The sequence below is a fragment of the Sabethes cyaneus genome, chromosome 2, assembly GCF_943734655.1.
Source record: "Sabethes cyaneus chromosome 2, idSabCyanKW18_F2, whole genome shotgun sequence".
Taxonomy (NCBI): domain Eukaryota; kingdom Metazoa; phylum Arthropoda; class Insecta; order Diptera; family Culicidae; genus Sabethes; species Sabethes cyaneus.
Window position 1 is genome coordinate 25,056,259 of NC_071354.1, and position 18,076 is coordinate 25,074,334.

Sequence of the window (18,076 nt, forward strand, 5' to 3'; positions counted from 1 at the left end):
TTTTTTCATTCAAAAGTTTGCCGAAGACCACATTGAGCAGAGACATGCCGTTTAGCCGCAAATATATTTGTCCCGAAATTTTAATTTCTGGCCCGTAGTTCTGGCCCTCCTGCTCCCGCATTCTGTTTCATAGACTAAGACCTTTGCAAGAAACCTTTGTTGGCGAATACCAATGCGGTTTTCGAGAAGGACACTCACCGACGGACTAAATGTGCACCTTGCGACAAATTCTCGATAAATTCTGAAAACTCATCTTGTAGACTCACAATTTGTTTATAGACTTCAAGGCGGTGTACGATTTAGTTAAACGAAATGAGCGAAATCTTAAGGAGGAAGCTGCCAGTATAGACCTTGTGATAAACTCAGCCAAAACGAAGTATATGGTCACTGGTAGAGAAACTGGTAGCCGGATATTGGAACTACGGTGGTGATAGCTGCTGGTACTTTTGAAGTGGTCGACGAATTTGTTCACTTTGGTACGTTACTGACATGTCCATGTGACAACGATATGAAAAGTGAAGTAAAAAGGCGGATAGCGGCTGCCAACAAGACCTTCTACAGATTACGTAACCAGCTTAGGTCCCGTAGTCTGCAGCTACGTACGAAACTAACGCACTATAAGCCCAAATAACAATTTCAGTTTTATTACATTCTTATGATGGCATTTAAGACCAAAATTGGCCATGAAGACCGCCATAAGAGTACAATAAAACTCACATTGTTGCTTGGGAGATTTAATTCTCCCTGTTGTACTCTATCTCTATAATTCTCCCGGTTGTACTCTACGGCCACCAAGCGTGGACGTTGAAAAAAAACGTCCGACGAGCTCTTAGTGTTTTAAATCTTGATCTTAGCGTAAGGTCATTCGATCAATTCTTGGAGACATATTAGAAGATGGCGCAGGCGCATGAACCACGAAATTTATCAAGTACACAAAGATGCGAATAAAACACAGCAGACTTCAGTGGGCTGGCCACGTGGCAAGGATGCCGAATGAGAGACCAACGAATACAAAATTGTTACCTCCTGATACACTGCTGATGACAGATTAATGTTCTTATCACCTGTAACACTGTGTTATTCTTTAGAAGATGTCATTCTTTACCTGATGCTCTGCTGTCCTTTTATTAAACACCCAAAGCCAATTTTCGGATAAGACAGTCGCTAGTTCTTTCTCTTTCTGTGAATGACAGAACCTACCACATGCACGAATATTCCGCGAACCCTGTTTTCGTCAGTTGGACATCAGTTTGGAATAAAATCTTGAAGGACGGTGGATATAATCGGGCAAAAGGGAGGGATGGTCTCTCACTCTTCCATAGCTCTTCACTTTCAGGACATCAGATTGATCAAGGTTGAATTTCTAAACGGTTAAATCGGTTGAGGCGTGGGTCAGTTCCGGCGTAGTGGTGAGCATTCACGCCGAGGACCCGGGATCAAATCCCAACCCCGCAGAAGTCACGAATGATCCAAGCTGGTTAAAGTGACTATAATCTAATAAAAAAAAATCGGTTGAGGAGGATGGAATGTTTTGACACTTCAACGAAATAGTTTACTTTTAAGACATCAACTTGGTCCTGCTTTAATTGAATCGAACTACACACTTAAACTCCCTCCTTTGTCTTCTTGTTCCTCGATCTTTTGTTGTTTTCTACAACGGTTGTGAGGCAACGAGAATTCTGAATTAATCAGAGCAAGGCTGAATAAAGAATGGAGAAAAACATATAAAGGTGGATATCGATATGGGATGTACGTGCAGTTGACGTAGGACTATTTTTATTTTATTAATTTAGTAGAATTCATAGTTCTTCGACTATTATTTATTATTATCAGATTAATAAGTTAGAAGCTAGTCTTCTCATTCTAGTTTACATATTCTAAAACCCATTTCGTATTCTTCATCCTATCAAAGTTCTCTCTAAACTTCAAACTTTGTGGGGTCCAAACAAATGCGCTGAGGGGTTACTACTATTGCAGAAATGCAGAAGTATTGACGTGCTAAGCTGGATACTCTACCTCGTGATCCCTCCACCAGCTCTATCCATATGTCTATCTCTACGCAATCCGCCCGACGAAGTCGTTTCAAAGTGATTAGCATTCCCCTGTCTAAAGCAGGTGCTCCACTTGTTTTTTAGGCGTCTGCTTGCACAACATATGATTGGTTGTGTTAACTGCTCTAATTACTCCCAAACTGTGTTTACCGAATTATCGTTTGTCTTCATCATGACGTTTATTTCAAGCTCGCTTAAAATTCTTGATTTTACTGAATCAAATTCGAGCTAAACCATTACCATCTAGTTTCATTACCGATCCTTTATACTGTGGATGTAGAGTTTCCAACGTAATAGTAAAATATTGGATGGCATATTAGATCGTTTTGTGAGCGGTATCATACTATGCTTATAGCAAATATCTCTGTCTTTATTGAGAACCCCACGGTTTAATTCACTAGTAAATGTGCGACATAATTCCTTTGCGTACTTTCCGCTACTTTGGTATTTAAATCCTAAGTTATAATGTAGCTAAGTAGCAAAACGATTTAGTTGAGTTGATTTTAGTTTATCGCACTTTGAAGCAATTAAAGGAAACCGGAAAATTCGGCACAAAGGAGATGTTTGGAAGAGCTGTTTCAATGGTTTCAACGTTGTAATTCAGTCTAAACTTAAACAAATGCTCGTACAAATAGAATCAGTAGCAATAGAATTGTAGACCCCGTGTATCGTCCACATCCGGAACTGGACTGACCCAATCTTGTGCTTGTGGCCGAAAATTCTTTAAGATAGTAACTATTTTGTTTGCTTTCTTTGTCAATTTTAAGATACGGTCCATATAATCCTGTTAGGAACACCAAGCAAATGTTTAGAAAATATTAACAACTAAACAAAAATTTACTCACTGTTTGCCGGTGGCCAATAGGAAACATCTTTCGCTATCGGAACTCCATTGATGACGAACGAAGTCCACAGCCGCACAATCGTCTTCGCTAGTTTGGTTTCTTCTTGATTCAGTTCTTCAGTCGGAAATATGAGCCTCAAATCATCACTATGATCAACTGCCCCTTCATAAGGAAATAGAAAACTTAGGCTTTTCTTTTGTCCCTGTTTGAAGTAATCAAAACTGTAAAGGTAGACATTGGCTGGATTCACCTCGGAAAATGCATGAATGTCCGTCAGCACTGGACCTTTTATGCCGTGATTACCACAAATCTACCAATTAAAAGTGGACTCAATAATTAAAAATGCCGTCTGAATTACGCTTCGTGACATATTCACCTACATCAACGAAACCCAAAACCAGATCATTCCACCTAGCCTGGTCAATCTGTGCCAAACTGAAATGCTCCAGAATGTTGTTTCCCTCTAAAACACCATCCAGTTTTGTCTGCCCGAATTTCTCGTGCAGTAGCCTAATAAATGACAGCAAGCTTGATGAATCATTCAAAGATTCCGGCAGCCCCGGTTGCAAACGGCAAATTTCGTTCAGCAAAAACAGCCCATCCTGCGAAGTGGTCCCTCCCATGAGCGCTATTGCTGCAGACGCATTCCAAAGGTAGTGTCTGGGATGCTTCGGGAACAGTCCCGAGGGACCTCCAACGACAACGCTTGTACCGCCTACATAAGGATAACCCCGGCGTATGATCGTTTCATTACGATGAGCGTCGAATGCAGTGAGAAGACTCCGAACCGGCACTCGCATGAGACAATCTTCCATTGTACCGATGTTGGTGCACCCTAGGCGACTGGCAATATCCAGTGCTGATTCAACGGGAGTTTCACACAATGCCCATGGACTGAAAATGGAACCGGACTGCAGGATTGCACTCCGAAACAGACGCGTGGGTCGATTCTGCACCAAAGGACTGTGAAGCATTGCTGAAACGGCTGCTGCGCCTGCCGACTGACCGTAGATTGTGACCTTACTGGCATCACCTCCAAAGTGGCTGATATACTGCTGTGTCCATTCTAGGGCGGCGACAGCATCCAGAATTCCTACGTTTCCCGGAATTTTTTCGCTCAAAGTGGAGAGGAACCCTAAGGGACCGAGGCGGGATTGAATCACTACTAAAACAATGTTAGCTTCTAATAGAAATTTCGGAGTGTGGTGACTGGCTCCGCCCTGATGGAACCATCCACCGGGGATGAACACCAATACGGGTCGAACTGCATCCAGCTGGAAGATAAACAATACCTTATATCAGTCATCTTCATTCGTCTTGTAATATGTGATTGAACTTACATCAGCCGAATACACTGATAAGGTCAGGCAATCCTCATTGTCAACATTTCCGTTATCGTTTCCGGTTAGCTGGGGGCAGTGGATCCCCGGTTTCGATGCGTCAAGTATGCCAGTCCATGCGATCTTCTTTATCGGAGGCTAAACAAAAAAAGCACTTCAAGTTTTTTCCAAGCAACAAGAGACTGGTTATTACTCATCTCCTACCTGAAACCTACGGTTTCCCGTTGGAGGTTCAACGTATGGAATCGCCTGAAATTGGTAAATTATTTTGTTCCGCCAAGCAGTTTGACCTATTGAACCCTGCACGGATCCTAGCCCTTGGATGTTGACAATCGGCGTTGTGTGTTGACCTGAAGCCAGAAACACTAGGCTCAGCTCGATGACTGCAGTTATTTGCCACATATTATTTTACATGCTGCAGCTGGTGACTAGCTGACTTAGAGTGCTACTGATACTTGACTAACGTTGGGAGGTGATCTAAGTGCCACCATTGTAGTATGCAATCATACAATGTGAAACATATACTATCGTATTGCCTACTGCAGACTGCAGTTTCGGCAAGACACTCTGGGACATAGAATGCTGATAGTTGATGAATAGTTGTTGATAGTTGGTGATGAATATTTCTCATTTCTAGCTGTTTTCTGAGTTTTTCTTTAAGTTCCGCTTTACGAGAGCCCAATATTTTTCTATTGGGAACAGCCTTGGCGGGTTTAGAGGGCTTACGTCATTGGGATGTTGACTTTCATTTTCCGAAATGGATTGCTACTCATTCAGCAAACATCCCCAAAAATTTTATCGAGCTGCTCGATGCTTTTACTGACGAAATAATGGTGAACAAAGGATCCAATATCCAACAGGAATGTCTCACCAAAGGAATTCGTTTTCATATTCCTCCATTTTTGCGAACATAGACATACAGAATAGAACATGACAGACATACAGAAAGATATGCTATACTAAATGAAAGCATTGCCGAATGAATCCATGTCGGAAGAACGATTCAGCGAATAAAAATCTTTGGAATGATGCAATCTACAGTTGAAGCTTTAGTATTGAGCACGATCAATAGCATCATGACCGTAATATCTGCGTTGGTGAATTTGTCTGCACCTATTCTTAATGATGACCAATTTTGAAGTTGGAATAAACAATAATTTGTATTAATATCAATTAATAATTGTAACATTGTCTAATTTTCTTTATATATGAATGTGTCATAGGATAACAAATTAGCAGTGGTTAAATATTTTCATCTCTCGCACCAATTTCTAGCAACATGTATTTGCAATAAATCTGCCTTAATACAACTAATAAATTTGAAACATAGTTTTCATCATAATCGACTTCAAAATCGTCCTCATATTTAGAATAAACAATAAAATCGCATTTTGTGCACCCTGTGACATACATAGATATTTGTACCTGAGCAAAGTACTTATGCTTCCGGTTCAACTCACAAGAGCAATTTACTCGTTTCAGGTAAGTTTGAATTGTCTTGCAGTGGTCTGACATACAAGTAAGGTTGTGTTCCTCTCCAAACGTCGGACATTTAATCTCAAGTAGAAGCCTGCAGAGAGAATCGATTCCGTCCGGGCTTGCACCGATCCAAGGGTTACTGGAACATACAAAGTTGTATGTAACATTTATCAAAGTAGTAACATAGTATATGTTCAACCCTCAAAACATGTCAGTGTTATTTCTATGTGCATTTGGAAACAATTTAAGGAAATCAAGAACACAAACTATTGCTTTCCTGATTCCTTACAGAAATTAAAGATTGTTTTTATTACCAATGGTTCCCCCACGTTATACCAATTCAATCCCATTTTATCAACAGCACATCCTTTCACTATGCACTTCCAATGAAACGACAAACATGCGTATCCATACAGAACAAAAACCGAACACTACAGCTGTAGCGCACTTTTCCAACACAGATATCAAGTTCGCCTAGGTTTAATCGTCTCGCCGTAAAGAATTTGCTATCTGTTCTGACTATGGACTTTAGACATTTTTTCTGGCACACTTCCCTAACACGGACATCAAATTGGACAAGATTTAACAGTGTTCGTAAGAAATTTGTTGGTACTAGGGGGCTTTGTCACTCTTTCTGGTGTACTTCCCAAGCAATGACAACAAAATGGTCTAAGTTTAATCGCGGTGTTAAGAAATCTAGTTGAGACGAGACGAGACTTTGTCACTTGTTTTGGCTTACTTCCCAAGCACAGATATCAAATTGGTATAGGTCTAGATCATCGTAAAGAATCCTCCAACCTATCACGAAGCGAGAATTTCCAGTTGTACAATGCTTCATTATTTTCATTTTTTAATACGTACTTTGAAATTAATAAGTTTCGTTATTGGTGTAGAAGATTTTCCGACTGATTGGCGTAAAAATATTTAAAATCGACCTGAAAACTACCAAGCTATTAGCTGTATGAATGTGTTCAGGTCCAATAATTGTTAGGTTTAAAATTTTATTAGTGTACGTAATCATATTATATGCATTGCATATGTTTGGAAGTGATTATACTTACTGACAAAGGTGAAGTAAACTTGCCACTATACGTTTGCATCTAGCTGTACCGGCCTTGCATGAACACTTTTCATAGGCCACTGACGATGATCCAGTCTGATTTGTAATTCCAGGTGATGGGGTATATCCTCCGGATGTGAACTTTGTTAAACATACGCCTGTAGGTCACACTGAGTCTCCTACGTAATCCAATACGTTTCCAAATGTGGTTGGAACCTTTTCACTGATTAGCACCATCAACACCTAGAACGAAAAATTTAACCTATCAGTTCGTAAACATAAACGCACTTGCTAAGTTCTAAAAATCTTTCGGAACATAGACGTTATAAATAACAAACGAAAGGAAGTTTTTTTTCTTACCTGTATTATCCATATTCATTATTGTCACTGTTATCAAATTCACGGAAATTTAACATTTAAAGTTCAGCTCCATATGACTAGCGAACGGTTGCTTTTAGTTTTGATCAAATTCACCTACCGACTGTAGTTGAATGCTGTTGATTCCTGGAGGCGTTCCGGGTTGCTTTGTGTTGTACTTGAAAACAAGCACGTCTTTAAAACAGATCTTTTCACCTTTTACTGTGTTCTTCGGTATAGTGTATCGATTCTTTAGTTCAGCAACGAAATTCACTTTATCCATTACATGCACATTAGAGGGAACAGCGCGGTGAATAGATGCAATAAATATAGCCCAATCATGTGGCGTTTCTATGTCCACTCTAGGTTTCTTTTTTGATCAACGGTCAACTTCCATGTGTGAATGTCCTGTTCTCATGAATTTATGAAGAACATCCAACGGTTCGTTATTCTGTGCTCGTTTTTCTATTATGGTGGAGAATAAGAAAACGATGTTTTTGTTTAAATTTTGACCAGCACAACGACGGTCACTCTAATAAATGACTTCTTGAACTGTTGGTGATTTGTTTTCTACATCTTTGATTAAACAGGATCCAATTTCTTGGGATATTCCAAATGCTCCTTGCTCACCGTTTTGCAACATTTGTTATTGCTTCGCTTATTGTCACCACCAACGATTTTGTTGGCTGCTAAATTGCGAACTTTTTTTCGCCCATGTCGAACGTTGCCAAATACCTACATCGGTTTGCAGATTTTTACACTCAAAAAAATCGACACGTCGCATCCACGTGAAAAATCATGTAAACTTCTGTACAGCAACTTACGTGAGCTTCATGTACTAGTGAATGGGAAAATTGATACAACTTACCGGGATCGCACGTAAACTGGTTAGTATGACTGCGAGTTACCAACAATTCACGTGGATGAGAATTACCTATGTTTTCACGTAAACTTAACGGGCTGATTTTTTTTAGTGTACCATTCCATATATACCAGGTAGATGATATGCATTTGAATATTGCCGTCTAGAATTTACAACCTATGAAATGTAATGTAGTATCTAGATTCTCAAATTGTTCTAACAGTGTCCACCATTGCATCATTGTATGGTTATATTACCGATTGGCGACCAGTTTTTGTAACAGTTATGTAGTTAGAGAGAAACTGATTTGGACCGGACAGTCGCAGTCTAAGCAAAATTTGCAAAAGAGTAGTGCGGGCTAGGGCTAGGGCTAGGGCTAGGGCTAGGGCTAGGGCTAGGGCTAGGGCTAGGGCTAGGGCTAGGGCTAGGGCTAGGGCTAGGGCTAGGGCTAGGGCTAGGGCTAGGGCTAGGGCTAGGGCTAGGGCTAGGGCTAGGGCTAGGGCTAGGGCTAGGGCTAGGGCTAGGGCTAGGGCTAGGGCTAGGGCTAGGGCTAGGGCTAGGGCTAGGGCTAGGGCTAGGGCTAGGGCTAGGGCTAGGGCTAGGGCTAGGGCTAGGGCTAGGGCTAGGGCTAGGGCTAGGGCTAGGGCTAGGGCTAGGGCTAGGGCTAGGGCTAGGGCTAGGGCTAGGGCTAGGGCTAGGGCTAGGGCTAGGGCTAGGGCTAGGGCTAGGGCTAGGGCTAGGGCTAGGGCTAGGGCTAGGGCTAGGGCTAGGGCTAGGGCTAGGGCTAGGGCTAGGGCTAGGGCTAGGGCTAGGGCTAGGGCTAGGGCTAGGGCTAGGGCTAGGGCTAGGGCTAGGGCTAGGGCTAGGGCTAGGGCTAGGGCTAGGGCTAGGGCTAGGGCTAGGGCTAGGGCTAGGGCTAGGGCTAGGGCTAGGGCTAGGGCTAGGGCTAGGGCTAGGGCTAGGGCTAGGGCTAGGGCTAGGGCTAGGGCTAGGGCTAGGGCTAGGGCTAGGGCTAGGGCTAGGGCTAGGGCTAGGGCTAGGGCTAGGGCTAGGGCTAGGGCTAGGGCTAGGGCTAGGGCTAGGGCTAGGGCAAGGGCTAGGGCTAGGGCTAGGGCAAATTTACGTTAGGAGGTAACACCCTACAAAACAAACTTACAAACGATCGCTTTCATTGTCTTAACTCTAAGATGTATGAGATAAAAGATATCACCAGCTCATGCTCATATCATATGTGTAATCAGTTCTCTATTATGATCGTTCCAGATTAATATACATTCGGGTAGAACTGCACCCAACTGTAAGATAATCAATTCCAAATTGTCCTCACTCATCTTGCAGCATGTGATTATAATTACATCACTGTTGAGTTATGGTAAAAAAATCCTCGTTTGTCAACATTTCCGTTATCGGTTCCGGTATTCTCCAGATACATCATCAGGTCATGCGAATTTTTTTATTGTACCTTAAGAAAGGGTAATCTAGATTTGATAGAAAATAAAGGGGAACCTTGGTGATTTGGAACTTATGATTTGGAACTTATGATTTGTCGACTTGTAGGCGGAGCAAATGAATCTGTTTCTTAATGCGGTGTAACCGCCAATGCACTGATTAACTTCCTACTGAAATTTATGGCTCCTTATCTCGATGATAACGCCATTCAAAATGTTTCGATACCGTATAAATATCAATCAATTCGGACTTCCTTGGACTATACGGCGCCTTCTCAGTATCGAATTGACTTTGGCGGTAAGATGAACCTGTTATTAGTGACAAGTGTATTGATCGGTTACTCGTTCCTGGTAGCTGCTCAAGTCGAACAGCAACCGATCGTGAACATTCCCGAGTTGGGAACCGTTCGCGGCTCAATAACCTATAGTGCCTGGACCAACCGGACGATCTACCAATTTCAAGCGATTCCGTTTGCCAAATCACCCACTGGAGCTTTGAGATTTCAAGTAGGAAGACTGAATACTTCCGGTGATGGATAATTTTAACGTAAAAACAATCTTTCTAGCCACCAGTGAAAGCGACCAGCTGGGAGGGTACACTGGATGCATCTAAGCCGGGTATCATCTGTCCTCAGATTTGGGATGGAGATGTCATCGCAACCGACGAAGATTGTCTGACACTATCAGTGTTTTCCAATAACGTGAGTGTTTTGAAGATAGTTGTTTACTTAAGTAATTGTTTACTAATATCCGTATCTAGTTGACCGCATCTTCTCCGGTTATGGTGTCCATTCACGGGGGCGCATTCTTTCTTGGCAGTGCAGTGGCCTACCCTCCAGACTATTTATTGGAAGCAGATGTAGTGCTAGTGGTGATGCAATATCGGCTGGGTCCACTAGGATTTTTGTCCACTCTAAGTGATAAAATTCCCGGCAACGTTGGAATTCTGGATATGATCCTAGCATTGGAATGGGTGCAGGAAAATATTGAAGCGTTTGGTGGAAATAATAAGGCTATTACAGTATTTGGCGAATCTGCTGGTGGCGGAGCAGTTTCCGCTTTACTGCACACTCCTCTCGTTCGTGAAAAACCAACGCCATTGTTCCATCGGGCAATCATACAATCGGGATCAGTGTTTGCACCATGGGCCATATGTGATACTCCGATTGAAGCAACTCAAGATTTTGCAAGACGTTTGAACTGTGTCAACGACTTGGATCAGTGTCTTGTACAAGCACCAACTGAAGACCTTCTCCGTGCATTCGAATCACACCGTACGGATACAATAACTAATCAAGGATATTCTAACGTTGCCGGAGCGTCAATGGTCGTAGGAGGTCCATCGGGACTTTTTCCCGAACATCCGCGGCACTACACCTCGCAAGCTTTTCCCGAAATAAGCGCCATGGGAGGCGTGACCTCCCAGGATGGTTTGATATTTCTGAACGAAATCTGTGAACTGCACCCGGAGTCAGTGAAATCACTGAAAACTTCTCACGATTTACTTTCATTCGTACGATTGATTCATGAAACATTTGGTCAAACGAAACTTGATGGTGTCCTCGGGGGTAAAGCGATCTCCGAACATTTTCTGATGAGCGATATCGAACAGGTTCAGTGGAATAGCGTTGTTCTAGGATTAACAGATGTGAGTATTTTAATTCTATTTTAAAACACTTATTCTAATTTACGTTGAATTCTTCTAGATTTGTAATAATCACGGATTCAAAGCACCGGTTCTTGTGGACCTTCTAGCGTTGTCGTCTATCAATCCGGATAAAGTTTATCTCTATAGTTTCGACTATGCAGTAGACAACTCGACAAATTTACCGCTGACAATAGAGTTTCCATACGAAGGAGCAGTCCATCATGCAGCCGACATGCATTACCTATTTCCATGGTCGGAGTTAAATGAGGATGGTGTACGGATAGCCAAAACCATGGTGCAACTTTGGACTTCCTTTGCCACAACGGGCGTCCCCGTGGCCGAGATTGTTCCCCGATGGTCCCCAATGAAAAGTAAGCAATGAGAGTAAAAGGTTTGTAAAAACGGGTGCTTAAGTTGTTTAATTTTTTGTAGATCTTCATGGACCATACTTATCCATCAACGAAATTATGAGAGAAAAGCAAAACTTCTACGACGAATTTTCGGCAACTAATCGCAGATTCCGAGCCAGTTCGGCTAGCAGCAACTGCGCGAAACTGTTCACAGTCATTATCGGTATTTGGATGTTCATTTTTCGTGCAGTGAATTAGCTAAATTAAGTAGTTAATATCACACATGCATTAAAAAAGTTTTACAAAATCATCAAGATCAACCTGGCCAGTTATCATCTTCACTTTGGTTCAATTCATACTATCAAATATATTATTTTATTGCAACTTAAAAAATACTACGTTTTTATTTTTATTGTTTTTATTCAATGAAGTAGGATAATATTTTAGAAATTTCAAAAAGAAAGTCCTGAATTTCCTTCTGTACATTTTATCGTATCAATATCAACGCTCAAGCCAGGCTATCTTCCCTATTTTCTCCACCCCAGGGTGGTGAGTGGGTGGAAACTATACAAACCTAACAAACCATAAATCGTATATCAATTTACAAAAATTATCGTAAATATTTTTTTAAAAATGCGAAGTCGTAAATAAAGCATAATAAAATGTATACAAGTTGATGTTTAATCATATTTAATGACAGTAACTGATAGACATACCATTTTCAGTACAGAATTGTACAATGCAATGTAATTAGTCACGCCTACCGTGAATTAAAGCTTAGGAAAAATCGAAATTAAACTAGATGGCACCAAATCAAAGAACAGTTAGGACGCTGTTGAAAAAAGTCTAACCTTAATCTGTAACGCAATAAAGTTAAGTAAAGATCTATTTCAAATTGCCACAAAAATCGAATAAACATCCACGGATCAACTGAGTAAAAGTTTATACATATCCAAAACTTTGGTATTGAATTGAATTGAAGACAAAATTGAATTCAATTGAAGACAAAAAATATTAAAACACAAGTAATGCACAATAATGTTTTTTTAGTTATTTTTGTATTACGATAGTCTCTTGTATAATATTTGTGCAATTTTGATGTTATTTTAATATTAGTTTTGTCATTTGTGGCCCATTAGTGATTTTTCAAACAGTTTTAGCATCATTTTTATGTTATTTATGTGACATTTTTGTGCCAATTTGAAGTAATTTTTATACTTTTCTTAAAGAAGGTAAATGTTTTTTAAATGCAATTTATTTTGACCTGACACCAGCCTTCGATAGCATCAAGCACGAAATCGCCTTAGCCAGATTAGGAAAATTATTTTGGACTGTTTTGGAGCTTTCGGAGCGTCTTAACGAAACGAAACCTGAAATACCTCGTTAGTCGTCAGCTAACAGTGAAAATCGACGATAATTGTTCTGGGGAATTTGCTGCTCCATCTGGGATCCCTCAAGGTAGCCACCTCGGACCATTGATTTACCCTATATACTTCAACGAAGTGAATTTCAAACTGAGAGTTCCTCGTTTGTTTTTCGTCGGTGATATGAAAATCTTCAGCCAGATTTGTTCTATCGTTGATGCCTATGCTTCAACAGCAATTGGATAGTTTTGCAGATTGATTCAGCACAAACCGTATGGAGTTCATCCAAGCACGTGTGCCATCATCAGTTTTTCAAGAAAGAAAGAACTTATCACATTCGAATACAAGCTTTTGGGAACCGTTATTAGAAGAACAAACTGTATTCAGGTGTCTTTCTGGATAGTAAATTATCATTCCATCAGCATATAGCTTTCGTAGTCGGCGAGGCCTCTAGAAATCCCAGCTTCATGTTCCGAATCGCTAAGGATTTCAGCAACATCTACTCTGTCTTCTTATACTACTCATAGGTGAGTTCAATTTTCAATTTTTTGACGTAGGACTACGTCTTACGGCAAGTTTTGAGATAGGGTGTCATTCCAAAAAATCGAAAAATGCGAGCGTCACGAAAAATGATTGGTTTTGAGCGCTAATAGCTCAGCGGTTTTCTGATCGATTTTCAATATTCTTACACCAATCGATTGGAAAATCTTCTAAGAATTGACCCAAATAAAGAAAAGTGTGAATTCTTGATGTTGAACTATTGAAAAATTGAAAATAATGCACCTATGTTTTACCAGAATTCTCGCTTCGTGATTGGTTGTTGGAAATGACGTCATCAAAGTAGAAACGCGTTTTCACGCTTCGGCTTATAATTCAGTCAATTTTCAATAGATTTCCAAGATATTTACACCAATTCATCGGAAAATCGATTGAAAATATTGAAAATATAGAAAACTATTAATTTTGTTTTTGAAATTAAATTTGAAAAATTTTTGTTTTTGAATTGATTTTGAAAGTTTGAATTATTTTCATATTTTTGCCTTCCCTCGTCAGTTCTTCCCTAGCACGGATGACAGAAATATATACGATATAAGCTATGGGTTAAGCTTTCTTATGATTGTATGTAATTTACGCCCTATAGAATCCGATCGAAAATTGTTGAGCAGATGCTGAGCGTTTGTTAGAGATGGAGCACTCGTTTCGCTGCCGTGAAGGAATATCTGGCTACTGAAGTTCCGGAATTGGGAGGAAATATGCTGCTCGCGACAACGAAACGATCAGAATTATCGTCACTTGCAGCTGGCCATCCGCAACAACGAAGAGTTTGCTGTCCCGTGTCACCCCTGCTCAGAGAAGTGTTTTTCCGAACAGCCAAGCTGTTTTGTTGCTGCCCAAGAAGATGGAAAAGAAGGCTTCAATTTCCAACATATCACGTCGACAAAATGTTCTTTTAAGGACAAAACATGTTCATGAAGATTTGAGGATTTTTTGCTCACTGATTTTAATTCTATTTACTTTAGACTGATTCTAATTGTTCGCTTCTTATCAAATAGTTTTAACCGATCGCCTCTCGCGCTTCTGTTCGCTTGTTGCTGCTGGTTGAGTTGGCCGTCTCGGAAGGTAAGAAGCAGCCAACAAATATACCAGCTCAATGTATTCGGTCAAGCGTCAAAATGCATAAAACCGCGGGCTTAATAAAATGAAAGTTTTAGTAACATCTGTTGCATCTTCATATAAGAACTTTTTCGTTCTTCAAAGAACGGTTTTCAGTAATTGATGAAACCTAAGAAACTTGGAACTTAGGGCTTTCGGTTTTCTTTAGCAACACAAATTTATCCATCACTAATGCTACAGTAATAATACGTAGCGTAATTTTTCTTTGGCAGCAAAAGGCGAACGGCTCACTGGTAACTTTGCTCTTTTGTTCAGACTGAAATTGAAATGCTCTATTTTATTTAACGTAGATGATAGAATGAAGGACCATGAAAAATAGGTGTGGCCGATTCTTGTCGCTTGCTCTGGTACATAATACGTGGTAAGCCGGCGAACAGCATTATTCAAACGCTAGCTTAGCCACTGCCAACATCGTTTGCCAGGACAAACGAAAGTCAACTCGTGCACGTTTGCAGTTCCCGGTCGGCTACTGAGGCTGGAGCCCTCGTTTTGCTGCCGCGATGGAATATTTGGCTGCTGAAGTTCTGAAATTGGTAGGAAATATGCTGCTCGCAACAACAAAACGACCAAAAGCATCCCACGTCACTTGCAGCTGGCCACTTGGAGTGGTATTTTATCGTGATTCAAGACCATACAGGAACGTCTTCGTTGATCGCATAGCTTCTGAGGCTTTCCGGTTGGTCCGTTGCAACAAGCCGTGCCTGGTTTGAGGTTATCGGTATTCCAATTTACCGAACAGAGAATTACGTTAAGTGCGTTAGTGCAAGTTTATTGCAAGCAGGAGTTATGATAATCAAACAATCGGTCCTTTTAAGAGCCACACAACGATTGAAGAGTTTATTATATTTTCTTGCCCAGTTAATACCATAATAACACAGGCAACGAGGGAAAAGTTGAATTTTTCGCCATTGCGGACGACCAACAAATGACGGAAAGAAGTTTTCTGATCACGGGCGACATTTTATGCGACTTCCAAAACGTCTGCAGGTTGTAAATGCTTTATCAGTGTTCTTTTGTAAGCCGCAGAAAAGTTGCGCAAAATTTTTAACTTTTTGAAATTTCGCGCGTACCGTCTACCGATTACCAGAGGAAAGGCACTATAAACTATTCAACGTAGATCATAAAAATTTATTTACTGTTTGGTTTCGTTTTAATAAAATAGATTCAATCAATTCATGGATATAACTCCAAAATCGGTTGAGGATTGAATGTATACAATGTTACTACTTTGATAAACGTTGTGTATGTAGCTTATATACATGAAGAATCATAGTATTACATACTTGGATACATCCTACTATCGCTACAAAGAGACTTGCGTGGTCCTACGTTACCTATGCGGTCACATCTTGTGCACAACCCCTCTGATTTTTTTTTGTATTGTTTTAAATCCCATTTGCATATTATGGTCACACACAATTATGGGTCATTTTAGTTTTTTCTGCCGATGCGTGAATATTATACTAATTGATTGATGAAATTGTTACTCATAAGTAGCATTAACAATTTGATTAACCATTAGGCGATGTTCAAACGGAAATTAGCAGCTAAAGCTAAAATGATCCACAATTGTGTGTTACCCATGATTGTGGACCGACTGTATAAGCTTCACAGGTGACTTCGAGGTATACTGTTAGGCAAAATAAAAAAAGACTTGGTTTTCTTGGTAGTATGCATTGGGGGCGTTGGTATTGCGCGAACTTCTTTTCAAGGCCCGTCTGGATCAGTGAAACCTCCAAATTTCCCCGTAAAAGTCTTTATCTCGTCGACTTTTATGAATCTTCCCACGAAAAACAGCTTTAGATCATACTATTTCCTCCTCCAACTTTACCGTGTCTTGGATGTAACGCTCATGAGGCTTCTTGCCCGATCTACGCCGCACATGAGCCCGCCGCTTTCGGTTAAACAGCACGAATTTTGGTTTGTCCATCCAGAGAACCGTTTTCCAGAACTCTAAGGGCTTATAAGCGTGCTCCTTAGCAAACCAATGCCCTTTGATTTTGTTTACCTTGCTGATAAATGGGCGCTTCCGGGCAACTTTGCTATTCAACCCCTGTGCTATGAAATGGTAAAGAGCATAACTACGGGGTTCCCTGGATCTCACGAACAGTCTTCGGGTTCTTCTCAATTTTGCGCATGATCTTGATGTTCGTTTTGGCATCCATTTTGCACTTCCTGCCTCTGCTAAGGCGATCCACCACTACTGATTTAACCGTATTTAATTTCAGAAGAATTTGCCAACCACTGTACTTCCTAGCGATAGCCCGGTGCAAGCCAAATTTTCGGATACACAAGAGATATCCTAGGATTGGACTTAACGCACCTCAATATCTTCACCTTCAGCTCTCTCTGAATCCCTAATTCCTGTTTGCTTACAAAATTCTTTGCTGCCTTTCCATACCTAGGTTCTCCTTATAACACTTCAGAACATTGCCACTAGCGGGGCAAAAGTTCAAAGCTTGAATATGTACATAAAATTAGCACAGCAGTAGCGAACAAAAACAAAATATCTTCAGTCTGTCTTAAGTTTCGGAAAGGAATATTCTCAATTTGCACCTTTCCTACCTTCCGCTCATTAAATATGCATCTTAGTGAAAAACAGTCTTTACAGAAAATGCGTATTTTAGCATACTGAATAACTTTGTAGAGCATTTGAAAGTCTTAAAAAAGCGTGTGGAAAGTTATTGAGCATAAGTGATTTTTATGTGCTCTTTTTAAAAACATCATTATTTTACGCAACCAGTAAGAGATAGATAGTTGTTTATTTCAGTATGTTTTACAACTTTTTGGAGGAAATTTTTCTTTTAAATTATTTAAGCAATCAAAGGTTTGTATCAGACTTATAGGTGAATTCACGGTGCCTGAAAAATTATGCATTTTTAACCCAATTGCTAAAGTCCGCTTTTTTGCGATTCTGAACCACTATTACTACTCACCCTGTACAAACGTCACTAGGATCATTACGGTTAGTCAATCCTCGTATATTTGCTTTATCATCATGGTATTCTCCATCATCAGGTCATGCGTATTCGTTTATCGTACACCATGAGAAGGCACTTTAGATTCGTTAGAAAACTAATGATTGATTAATGACTTAGGATTTGCCGGGGGGAGGGGCGCGCTGTGACCGCCAATGCACTGATTAACTTCCTAATGAAATTTATCGCTCCCTATCTCGGTGATAACCGAACCATTCAAAAATTATCGATATCAATTACACAGGTCTGTATAAAAAAACTTTTTTCTATTAAATTCAAGAAAAGTAATATAAAAAGTCTATCACGTCACGTTTTTCTGGTTCAAAAATCCTTGCAAAAACCTATGTGAGATGGAAAAATTGAAGTCACTTTAAAATAATAAACATTAAATAACATAGAATTTACTAAATTATTTACATTAAATATTTTTTCTGTTTTAACTGGCTATAAATTATAGTATAGAAAATGCTACTCTGGTTCATTTATTTCAACGAATCCACGATAAGGATTTTTAAGGATACAGATGAAAACATTTTTTTGCAGACCTGTGTCATTCATTCCATATAAATACAAATCGATTCGGATTAGCTTGGACCTCAGTATTGAAACCATTTTATAGA

At 40.2% G+C, this 18,076-nt stretch overlaps 2 protein-coding genes across 2 annotated transcripts; one reads left to right on the top strand and one right to left on the bottom strand.

The window, feature by feature from the left end:
- Positions 1 to 2,662: 2,662 nt before the first annotated feature.
- Positions 2,663 to 4,638, bottom strand: LOC128735191 (glutactin-like). The gene is made up of 5 exons (XM_053829686.1): positions 4,441 to 4,638; positions 4,237 to 4,374; positions 3,277 to 4,170; positions 2,897 to 3,206; positions 2,663 to 2,835 (listed from the first exon to the last, which is right to left on the bottom strand). The coding sequence occupies exons 1-5, from the start codon at positions 4,636 to 4,638 to the stop codon at positions 2,663 to 2,665; spliced, it is 1,713 nt and encodes a 570-aa protein (XP_053685661.1).
- Positions 4,639 to 9,745: 5,107 nt separating this feature from the next.
- On the top strand, positions 9,746 to 11,472 carry LOC128735192 (glutactin-like). Its single transcript, XM_053829688.1, has 4 exons — positions 9,746 to 9,949; positions 10,009 to 10,143; positions 10,203 to 11,090; positions 11,149 to 11,472. The coding sequence occupies exons 1-4, from the start codon at positions 9,746 to 9,748 to the stop codon at positions 11,470 to 11,472; spliced, it is 1,551 nt and encodes a 516-aa protein (XP_053685663.1).
- The last annotated feature ends 6,604 nt before the right edge of the window (positions 11,473 to 18,076 follow it).

Bases quoted from the DNA above. Each gene is read 5' to 3' on its own strand.
- LOC128735192 (XM_053829688.1), top strand. From the start codon at position 9,746: ATGAACCTGTTATTAGTGACAAGTGTATTGATCGGTTACTCGTTCCTG. The intron at 9,950-10,008 runs GTAGGAAGACTG...CAATCTTTCTAG, and splicing joins CTGGAGCTTTGAGATTTCAA to CCACCAGTGAAAGCGACCAG. The intron at 11,091-11,148 runs GTGAGTATTTTA...GAATTCTTCTAG, and splicing joins TTGTTCTAGGATTAACAGAT to ATTTGTAATAATCACGGATT.
- LOC128735191 (XM_053829686.1), bottom strand. From the start codon at position 4,638: ATGTGGCAAATAACTGCAGTCATCGAGCTGAGCCTAGTGTTTCTGGCT. The intron at 3,207-3,276 runs GTAGGTGAATAT...TTTAATTGGTAG, and splicing joins TGGTTTTGGGTTTCGTTGAT to ATTTGTGGTAATCACGGCAT. The intron at 2,836-2,896 runs GTGAGTAAATTT...TGTTCCTAACAG, and splicing joins CTATTGGCCACCGGCAAACA to GATTATATGGACCGTATCTT.